This window comes from Lathyrus oleraceus, chromosome 2, assembly GCF_024323335.1.
Source record: "Lathyrus oleraceus cultivar Zhongwan6 chromosome 2, CAAS_Psat_ZW6_1.0, whole genome shotgun sequence".
NCBI classification, from domain to species: Eukaryota; Viridiplantae; Streptophyta; class Magnoliopsida; order Fabales; family Fabaceae; genus Lathyrus; species Lathyrus oleraceus.
This window is the reverse complement of record NC_066580.1, coordinates 441,973,511-441,985,254: the sequence shown is the minus strand read 5'-3', so window position 1 is coordinate 441,985,254 and position 11,744 is coordinate 441,973,511. Positions and strand designations below refer to the sequence as shown.

Here is an 11,744-nt window from a genome sequence, read left to right as displayed (position 1 = left end):
AGAACAAACTTGTTGAAAAATTATATTTGTTGACGAAATGACTATCTAAATAAACCTTAAAATGATCAAGAAAAATTATACTACCTAACATTTCAATAAAAACAAATAGAAAATCGTAGAAACAAAATGATCAAAAGACAAACTAGCGTAAAACCCCAAACAAAATGATCAGTGAAAAACAAAGTGATATATAACTCGTTTCAGTGAAGAACAAACATGTTGCAAAAATGACGTTTGATGAATATCTGTTGAAAGAGTTTTGATGAATATCTGTTGAAAGAGTTTTGATGAATATCTGTTGGAAAATCGCATAGTTTTTTTTGTAAAATGAGAGTGACAAAATGACGTTTAGGCGTTGATATATAAATGAAAAGTTAGAAACTAGCTAGATTGTAGTCTGAAGTATTTCATACAATATATGTGTCACGTCGGTTTTATATAAAATCCGATGTGACAGTATTAATTAAAAATATAAAATATAAAAAACACAAGAATGTCATAATCTGGGAATTCAATTAAAAGATATATAACGTCGGTTTTTTGTATAATCGAGGGGTTTGAACATATCAAATAAAAAATTAAAATAAGAATTTAAAAATAGTATTTTGAAATTGATTAATGCAAAATATATTACCTCTCAGTTGGACCATGCAACCGAGATAAATACTAATAAAAATAAAATAATAACAATCATAAAAATGGAACTTAAAAATGCGCCAAGTGAGAAATACTAACTAAACAACTGGAAAAAAAACATAAAATGCAAAGACTGGTTGTCGAAGCAAACTCTCTTATAGCTTTATTCACTCGCTTTTCTTTAAAATCAAGGTTAATGATTGTTTATTTTTATAAAAAAAAAATGAAATATGACGCTCCCAATACCTATACCTCGTTTTTCTATTGTTCGAGGTGTTAACTTCGTCATAAAAAACATTATTTTTTATAGTGAAACTTACATTTCCCCCTCAATTTCAACAACATCCGCGACTCCAAAAGAAACAAATCACTCATACTAAACATCTTAATAAGAAACTTCAATTCGTCAACCCAACAATTCACTACAATCCTTCAACCAAACTTTTATTACTCCAACCCCGAACAACACTACTCTAACCCGCCATTCCCTCAATATCATATAACATCCACACAAAACAAATGATATTACCCTTTAATAGAGCCAACAAACCCAAACACTAAAATATTGTCAATACCATTCCATAGATTAGAGTCAAGAACAAACTTAGGGTTTGTGGGATTTGATTTCTCATCTCTTGTATGCATACATTTGCAAAGTAAGATTTATAATAATAATATCTCAATTCGAATTCGATTTGAGGGCAGACGTACTCATAGCAAGGTCAATTGGAGAACTGCCAGTCAGGTGAAAATCTTGGGACAAGGGGTGCCTTGCAAGGAAGTAGCAACAACAGATGAATTGAAGTGGCATGGTTAGTTACTTGATCGAGATTGATCAAGGTTTTTGGAGGTGCTAGAGTCAAGAACAAACTTAGGGTTTGTGTGATTTGATTTCTCATCTCTTGTATGCATACATTTGCAAAGTAAAATTTATAATAATAATATCTCAATTCGAATTCGATTTGAGGGCAGACGTACTCATAGCAAGGTCGATTAGGGAACTGCCTAAATAAATCCTTATGTACTCTCTCTCTCTTTATCTCTTTTATTTTTCAGTTCACAAATTGTTGATTACTTTGATCTCTTGATCAAAATTGTTTGGATAATAATTTTTTAATCATTTGTGAAATTTTAGAAAAGAAAAAATATGGTATAAATTGTGAGAAGTTATCCTTATTTCAATTGTTTTAATTTGAAATGTTGTGAAGTTAATCATTTATGGGATAATTTTCGTAGAAAAAATTAAATAACTATTTAAAGGATAATTTTGGAAGAAAAATAATCATTTCAAACTCTCTTATCCCTTTTATATATAGTTATAGATATAACATTCACACAAAACAAATTAATATTACCCTTCAATAGAGCCAACAAAGCCAAACACTAAAACATTGTCAATACAATCCCATAGACTAGTTGGTCGATAATTTTGATATGGATTTTGATTCAAAAACATACAATGTGATTCAAATGGATTCCCTAATTTTACTAGTACATCTTAAAATAATTCTCAAACACAGCAAGGAGAACATGATTCAAGACCAAACACTCCATCACCTCTTTAGTTTACTCCGGTTCAATAGTGTGTAGTAATCACTTTATTTTATTATTATATAAACTATTATTTTATTTATCATGTGGTTTAAATATTATACTTCATGTTTTATATCAATTTTAAATATTTGTCAATATAATATTTAAACTTATTAATGATAATTTTTTTATATCAAAATTTAACTTTATAATGAAATTAAATTAAAAATCATATAAATTTGTTTTATTATTTTTCATATTATTTAAAAATCATAATTATTTTTTTGCTATTACAAATTTAATTATTTTTAATTTAAACTATTTTATATAAATATTACTATTAATAAATAATTATTTGTTAAGTTCATTGAATATCATATCTATATATTAAATTAAAATTAAGTTAGACACATTAATTATTCAATGAATTTTTAAATTCATTGAATATAATATTTATATATTAAATTAAATCAGACATCTTAACTATTCAATGAATTAAAATTAGATTCTATCCATTTTTTGTACCTACGTACTCGTCCGTGTCAAGTGCTCTTTGAATTGCTTTCACAAACTCTCTTTGCTATTGCTGTCAAACCAGTAAGGAACTTCTCCAAGGTACTTTCTCATTTTTCGTTATGTATTCATCACAATCAACTTTATAAATTTCTACAATCTTTTAGTTAATTTGTTTGCCAAATCGCATCTAAGCTTATTTGATAATTGGTTTCTTACTTCAATTAAAGATTTAATTTTTAATATAAAATTCATAGTTCAAATGTGATTTTGTTGTTTTGCTGTCTTTTTTACTACTTAGTGTTGCCATGAAGAAAATAAAGAAGGGTTCAATTGCAGTTAAAACGGCCAGCCAAAGAGGTAGCGCAGCAAAAGAGAGTCATGAACGTTGCTCTTATTTTGTGAATCTTCCATACAATGTTATTGTCCACATTTTTCTTCAACTTTCAATTAAGTCTCTTCTCATTTGTAAATGTGTGTGCAAAGAATGGAAAAAAATGATTTCAGAACCACACTTTACTAAATTGCAATTTAAACGAGCACAAAATTGTTTCATGGTTAGGACATTGGACTATAAACGAGTGTCAAGAACGCTACATCTTCTTGAGTGCGAACCTGAAAAGTTTGAGATTGGAAGCAATAGTGAAACGAAGCTTGAACCTATATTCAAGCTCCCTCTTCGTGATGCCAAATCGTTTAAGGAGAGAGAATACCCGAATAAATCTAAACGTCCTATTCGCGTAGCGAGATTATTAGCGTTGGAGAAAAAGGAAGAGAATGCTAAAAGGGGTAGACAAGGCCTTTATATTGCTTCCAACAAAGATCATGATAAGTTTACAATCATGAATTCTTGCAATGGTTTGCTTTGCTTGTGTGAACCAACTACCAAAAACCCTCTAGTGATTTGCAACCCAGTCACGGGGGAGTTCGTAAGACTTCCTAAAGCTACTACCGAGTTTCGGGTAAGAATGGAAGTGAAAGTTGGTCTTGGTTTCAATCCTAAAGCTAACGAATATAAGGTGATGAAAATCTGGATCAATCATGTTAAACAAGGCGATGTCTGGGTGGTCGAGCGTGTGACTCTTGAGATACACACACTTGGAACACCATCATGGAGAAACGTTGAAATGGATCCTCAAATTTCTATTTCGAGGCTTAAGTCTCCGACTTATCTTAATGGCGCGCTTCATTGGATAATGGTTGAGGGTTCAATATTGTGTTTCTGTTTTGAAAGTGAGAGGTTGCAGTTATTTCCTTCTCCTACAAGTGTGTTTGGAAATCATAGTAATGGATACGTTGGTCTCAAGCATGTTAAAATGGGAGAATTGAAGGGAATTCTTTACATTTGTGACTCTACAAATTTCTCTAATATTACAATGTGGATTATGAATGAATACGGCATTGGAGAGTCATGGAGTAAGGTTTACAGCATTGATACTTCTGTCACTTCTATGAGACAACCTGTTTTATTGCGTAATGGTTTTTGTTGGCCTATAAAACAATTTGACCAAGGTGCTGCCATATTGGTACATCATTATGGCAATTCTTTTATATACTATGAACCTAAGAAGTATGGATTCAAAGCTTTTCAAATTCATGGGACTAGTTCACCTTTTTTTGAACTAATTTCACATATTCCAAGTCTAATTTCATTCAAGGATCTTGTGAAAGGAGATAATATTGAGGTGTTGAATATCCACTCAAGGTAAGAATGTAGCTTTTAATATTTTGTTTTTGTTACGCATCTATTGTTTCTTAATATTGTTGAAATTTATATATAGGTGTGCAAAGTTTAAATTGCGGGAAGAAAATGAAGTTTTTTCCTTGGCTCAAGAGATTGTTTAGAATTGGATAGTGCATGTTGTTCTTCATCTTTTGGTAACTTCATAAATACTTGAAGAAGATTATCCTCAATTTATGCTGGATGTAACAATTCATTTCTATAATCATAATTCATGATTAGACAATTTGTGATTTAAAAAAAAAATGATATTGTTGTAGGATGCAAATCATGTATTTATTTCGGTAAACTTTAATATAGATGTTTATTAACCTTTATGGTTTTTCTGAGACTAGATTGTAATCTTATTAGCTTGGTTTAGAAAAAGACTGGTTATTGCTCAAAATTTTCATTTTATTTCTTAATCTCCTATATGTGTTTTACTTCTTCTATCCCATCATCCTAGATTCTCTAATTTTAAATGCTCATTAAATTTTAGCATACCTTTTCTTAAATCCATTTTATCTTGTAATATTTTGAGAAAGATGTTAATCATATTAGAATGTGATTAGCAGAACAAAAGATTCAAAATTTACAAGATCATTATTCATTTTATAGTTAATTTAATTTAAATCTATGTGCATATCAATATATTTTATTCCGTATCAAATAAATTGACTACATATATATATTACTAATTATCATAAATAGTATTGCACCTATCCTAAAATCAAATAAATTGACTACACATATATATTACTAATTATCATAAATAATATTGCACCTATCCTAAAATAAGTGTCATGTTTGAAAAAATAATTTGTCACACAATACTTGTCACTTAACTACCAATGTAATTTTAATGTTGTCTTCCAATTGTATATGTTACACACGTGATGTTGAACACTTTAGAAATCTACAAATTATGTGGTTAGTGTGTCAGTTGATCTTGCATTTTGTTTATGATTGGCTAGTAGCATACTTTGAGTGTCAAATTCTCATGTTCCTCTTAACTCATCTTCTAACTCTCATGTATGTCGTTACACAATCCTTGTTATGTGACCTATTCTCAATCATATCTTTTATCTCTAAATCAATTTAATCTAGAAATAGTTTTAACATTATCTTATAGCTTTTCCATGTATCATAGAGAGTTTCATGTAAGTAGAAATATTCAATGATCGATTATATGAAATTAGAACATCAAAACTTACTTGTTAAAGTTATGATTCGGAATCCCGAAAAGATGAATAATTAGATCTTTTTATGTATCTCACACTCCCGTTCACAATTCTTAATGGGGAAAGTTGTCGAGTCGTCAATTATGTTTTTGATTCTTGTGATTACAAAGGGGACCTAACCATATAATATATATAACCCTAGTCCCTATCCATTATGGATCAAGGGTTAAAGCCTGCACTTTAACCCACACCAATCAGATGTTAGATACTCAACTTTTTATTTAAAAAGATCATTTAACCAATAAAAGGGTTTATTTATGCACCCCCATCATAATCATGATTAATCCATTTTTCACAAACTAAACTACAATTGATTGTAGTCCACAAAATGTTAGATAAATCTAACACTCTCCCACTTGAGAAAAATCAATTGTGTGATTTTTATTTTTAAAACACATTTTGAAAATGACTCTCGGGTTAATGACTAATTTCTTAAAATACGACCGCATTTTATGAAAATGCATCATTCCAGGTGTAGTGTTTGGATATGACTTCATCCAACAAAATTCAAGTAGTATTGAATCACAAGGATTATTATATCCTTCATTGACATACAACCTTATGTGGTTACAAATACTACGGACTACGTCAACTAGTCATCAGTGTGAAGTGTGGCAAGAAAATAGCATGCTAATGCGATCCAACAACCAACTGTTATTTTCTTTGTCAGTCTTTAACAATTTCTCTCAAATGCATTACAGCCAGAGAAATTGTGTAGTTTTACAAACCATAACGCCTCAGCTCCAATATGGCGTCGACCACCGACATAGTGGTCCCGACAATGCTGAGCTTAAAATCATACCTCACCTCCAATGTGGCATCGATCACCGGTATAGTGGTCCCGGAGACACCAAGCTCAAAATTATAACCATGCGTCGAACTCCAATCTAATATCGACCATAGGCACGGTGGTCCCAATCACATTGAGTCTCAATTTTAACAATTGACATATAAATAAACAATGACCAAATAGTAATAACAATATTCATTGTAATTTCAATTGCTCAAAATATAAAGTACTTACAATCCAACACTTAAAGTGTCTAGAATAAAATACAACATGATAAGAAAATGACATAAAGAACAAACTCCCACTAACCAAGTACATCAAAAGAACTCGTAATGCCCATGCTCTCAACATGGTTTTTGAATACAATGGGCCTAAGTCCTTTAGTTAGGGGATCAACTAGTATAAAATCAGTACCAATGTACTCAACAATAATGTCATTTTTATTTACAAGATGTCTGATTGTCAAATACTTTAATTCCAAATGCAACCACTCAAAGTTGTATTATTCTTATAGTATAACATAGTTGCATTGTTATCAAAGTAAAGCTTTAGTGCCTTAGTAGTAAAATCAACAATATGAAGTTCGGTTACTAATTTTTTCAACCAAACAACATGAGTGCAACAACATAACAAGCAATAAACTTTGCTGCATGGTAGAAGAGGCAATAAGAGTTTGCTTTTTAATCTTCCAATATATTGCACCTCCAACCAACATAAAAATGTAACTAGAAATAAATTCCTATCATCAACACATCCAGCAAGATCAGAGTCAGTATACCCAACTATTTCCAAGTTTTCAACTCTCCTAAAAACAAGCATAAACTCTTTAGTTCTCTGCAAATATCTCATCACTTTGTTAGCAGTAATCTAATGATCATTCCCAGTATTAGAATGGTATCGTCCCAAGACGCCAACTATGAAAGCAATGTCAGACATAGTGCATACTTGAGCATACATCAAGTTGTCATACGCACTATCAAAGGGGTTTCCCTTCATTTATGCCACTTTGATCTCATTTCTAGGACATTACTCTTTACCAAATCTGTCACCTTTAGTAACTGGAACATCTCCTGGCTTACAGTTCTGCATATTGAACCTCTCAAGGACTTTATAAATATACGCCCTCTATGACAAGCCAAGTACACCATGTAGTTTATCTCCGTGTATTTCAATTCCCAACACAAAGGATGCTTCACCAAGATCTTTCATATCAAAGAACTTGGTAAGCATAAGTTCGGTCTCATGAAGTAGACCAAGATCACTACTAGCAAGCAAAATATCATCTACATACATCACGAGAAAAATGAATTTTCTCCCACTGACCTTAAGGTAGATGCACTGATCAAATTTATTTTCTTCAAAACCCAATAAAGTCCCCACCTCATCAAATTTCAAGTACCATTGTCTGGAAGCCAGTTTCAAACCATAAATAGATTTTCTTAATTTACAAACCAAATGCTCATTACCACTTGACATTAAACCTCATGTTGCTGCATGTACACCTCCTCATTAAGATCATCATTCAGACAAGCACTCTTAACATCCATCTAGTGCAACTCTAAGTGAAAATGTGATACAAGGGCCATAACGATTCTAAAATAGTCTTTAGTCAAAACATGAGAAAAAATTCATTAAAATCAATCCCCTCCTTTTGTGTGAAACCCTTAGCCACAAGTCTTGCCTAAACCTCACAATTTTACCTTTTGATTCCTTTTTTTTGTTTTGAACATCCACTTGCAGCCAATGACCTTACAATTTCTTGGTAACCTCACTAGTTTCCCAAACATCATTATTTACCATGGATTTCATTTCATCATGCATTGCATCTGTCTACATGCTAGATTAAGAACAAGTAATAGCTTCTTGATATTTTTCAGGATCAACAACAATACCAACATCATAAGAATCCTCACTAAGATAAACTACAAAATCATCAGGGGTAGCAGGTCGCTTTTGTCTTACTGACCTTATAACATGAATTTGCCCAACTGGCTCATCAGGTTGTGCAACCTCACCTATAATAGGAGGATCAATTACATCTTCAACAAGTGGTCCGACCATATTTTCATTTGGAGCAAAACCTCCATGAGCAGATCTAGCATTATCAAAATTAGGCAGTGACAAAGTAACAACGTCAGGCATAAGAAAATCAATATTATCATATGCAATGACAAGCTTAGCAACATCAAGCTCAAGGAATTTTTCATGCATGGACTCCACAATTTTATTACCTCTATCAGGAAAGAAGAATTTGTATCCTTTAGCTCGATCTGGATATCCAATGAAAAAATGACTAGTCTTTGGGTCAAGCTTTGTCTCAAAAGGACTATATATTTTAACCTCTGCAAGGTTTTCTACCTGTCCAAATCTCAAAAGGTGTTTTTGGAACTAATTTACTAGGAACTCTGTTAAATATATAAAGGGTTATTTTCAAATCATCACCCCATAAAAATTCTAGTAAATTAAACCTACTCATCATGTTTTTCATCATATCCTTAAGAGTGTGGTTTCTCCTTTTGGCTACACAGTTTTGTTCAGGAGTATCAACTTTGGTGTATTGTAGAACAACTCCACAATATTGCAAGTATTTTGCAAAAGGCCCCATGTGTTTCCCATTAGAATCACATATACCATAATACTCTCCACCACGGTTATAACGTACCACCTTTATCACCTTTCCTAGTTGCTTTTCAACCTTAATTTTAAAGATTTTAAACTTTTCAAGTGCTTCTGATTTTTCCTTAATCAAGTAGAGATAGTCATGCCGGGAAAAATCATCAATGAAAGTTATAAAAAATTTATTACCACAAATAGTGGGAAAAAGGGGGTCACTAATGTCTGTATGAATAATTTCCAAAAGGTCTAAACTACTAGCTGAACCTTTCTCATTGGTCTTACTAAATTTTCCTCCAATGCAATCCACACATGTTTCTAAATCATTGAAATTTAAGGAAGGTAAAATATCATCTCTAATTAATCTTTCAACCCTTTCTTTAGAGATGTGACCTAAAGGCTTGTGCCACAACAAGGAGGATTTTTCTCTAATTTTTTGTTGTGCCTTTTAGCAATGGAGCTCTCAACATTCAAGGATGGTTTATGTGAGTTGTTTCATTAAACATCGAGATTCAGTATTGTCGAATACCTGAAACCTCTCTCCAATAACATAAAGATATTCCTTAGCATTTTATCCACTTATCAAATGTTCAAAAATGATCCTCTTAATAACACATAAGCTAAGTCGGTCACTCCTCTCCCACTTAGCTAATTTTTCTTTCTCTTTAGGCGTACTCTGATCATTGATCACAAGTTTGGTTTCACACAATGCAATGTCAAGGTCAATAATCTAATGAAAACTTTAAGTATTTCTTCCATTTCTTAAAGTTATACCCATTCAGTATCTCAATAGAAGCAAAGAAATTGTTCATAAAGAAGATCATTATTGAGATAAAACAGGAATGCATGATATAACTTTAATGAACATAAGTTATCATGTAGAGGCCAACATTATCACACAATCTCATTTAAGTGGAATGCGCAAAACCCAGGTTACAACCAAGGTCAGAACCCCATATGAGTTACTCAATAAGCATACATGGGTTTGAAAATCTATCTCATTTGGGTAGATAAATTATCTAAACCAAAACACCTCAAACCATTTCATCACAAATTTCAAGAATAAGCTACTCAGCGAGCATACATTGAATTTAGAAATTTATCTCCTTTGGGTAAATAAATCCTCTAAACCAAAACACCTCCCATAACTTCATTCAAAAATTTCAAGAATAAGCTACTCAGTGAGCATACATTGGATTTATAAATTTCTCTACTTTGGGTAGATAAATTCCTTAGACCCAAACATCTCCAATAGTTATATCCTTAATTAACTATAATCTCTACATACAATTGTCCTCCTTTGGGAGTTGTAATACCCCAAAATTTACCCTTCATTTTTCCTGGAAGCATACGCTTTACACCTCATACATGCATTCATTTTTAGGTCATTTAGCATTTGTATTTCATCATGGCAATCAGAATCGGATCCAAGAAGCTTGAACATCATCCAGGACACTTTGTGGGCTCTATTTAGATGATCAGTCAACACAAGGGAAAGACTTGAGTTACTTCCAACAGGGGTCTATTCGTCAGTCAAAACGTTAATCTTGAAGGAGCAAAGGTTTGTTCATGAGCTGTCATGCTCGCTAGGCGAAGCCCACGTGTTTTAAAAAAAACGAAAAAAAAAACAAAAAAAAAACAAAAAAATGAAAGAAAAAAAAAATAAATAAAAGAAAAATCTTGGACTTAGACCTCTCTCAAAAGCCCACTAAGCTACCAATATTAGGCTATAAATACTAGAGAGTCAGTGAAACAAATATTGAATTCTATTCCTATTACCCTGTCTGGGGAAAAAGATAGTGAGAGAAAAAATATGAAGAGACTACCTGACAGAGAACTCAGAGCAGCCTCCAAACCCTGAAGGGAACTCAACTGCACAGAATCACCTCTGCCTCACATAAACCCTAAAGATTGTTTTGTAAACCTCATGGGTGCAACTCAATTTCAATCAAGCTCTCCAATCAGGTTTGCCCTATATCCATCATCTTTATGCCTTTAATTTGAATGCTCTAAATGTATGAGGTATTATGGGTGAATTTGATACCCTTTTGATGCATGTGTTTGACAAGAGGTTTAGGCCTCCTACCCTTGGTTGCTTTTTGTGAATTTTAATGGCATGATTCATGTGGTTACATTTTGATTTGGGGGCAACTCTTGGTTACCCTATTTTGTTTCTCTAACCTGTTTGTTGAGTTTTGTTTTGTGAGGACTCATATGACTCTTGCAGAGATGGTTTGCCTGGTGTTCCACTTTATTTGTGGGATACCGCCTGGAGGTTTCATTCTGATTACCTGTACTGACTCACTTTCTTTGATGGTGTTAGCTTGGGAGGATCTCACGGTTTCCCATTCCTTTAATTGTTGCTACTTCGGATCTTTATCCGCGTGGTACTTTTACATTTTTCCCGCATTTTACTGCTTTCCTAGCTGGAAGACCTCGATAGGAGGCAATGTTTTTGTGTGTTTATTTTTTTTACAGGTTCCTTCGTCAAGGACTGCCTTTTTGCATGAGCATTCCAAACCCTAACCCTTCATTGATTTTTCTTCTCCTAAACACACGTTTACTCCTTCTACTACAGGTGAGTAAGTCTCCCAAGGTCGAGCATCCGGTAGATTGCGCAGTAACGTCGTTCGTCCAAAACCCAATCCATAACCCCGTAGTTAGCCGAACTACGGCTTGCTCTGATTCTCATTCCAGA

At 32.6% G+C, this 11,744-nt stretch overlaps 1 protein-coding gene across 1 annotated transcript; it reads left to right on the top strand.

Annotated features, from left to right (window-relative positions):
* Positions 1-2,891: 2,891 nt before the first annotated feature.
* On the top strand, positions 2,892-4,591 carry LOC127121516 (F-box protein At3g07870). The gene is made up of 2 exons (XM_051051998.1): positions 2,892-4,387; positions 4,464-4,591. Exons 1-2 carry the CDS (start codon positions 2,991-2,993, stop codon positions 4,525-4,527), a joined length of 1,461 nt encoding a protein of 486 aa, XP_050907955.1. The 5' UTR covers positions 2,892-2,990; the 3' UTR covers positions 4,528-4,591.
* The last annotated feature ends 7,153 nt before the right edge of the window (positions 4,592-11,744 follow it).

Coding starts and splice junctions, on each gene's coding strand:
- LOC127121516 (XM_051051998.1), top strand. CDS start 2,991: ATGAAGAAAATAAAGAAGGGTTCAATTGCAGTTAAAACGGCCAGCCAA. Junction 4,388..4,463: donor GTGTTGAATATCCACTCAAG/GTAAGAATGTAG, acceptor ATTTATATATAG/GTGTGCAAAGTTTAAATTGC.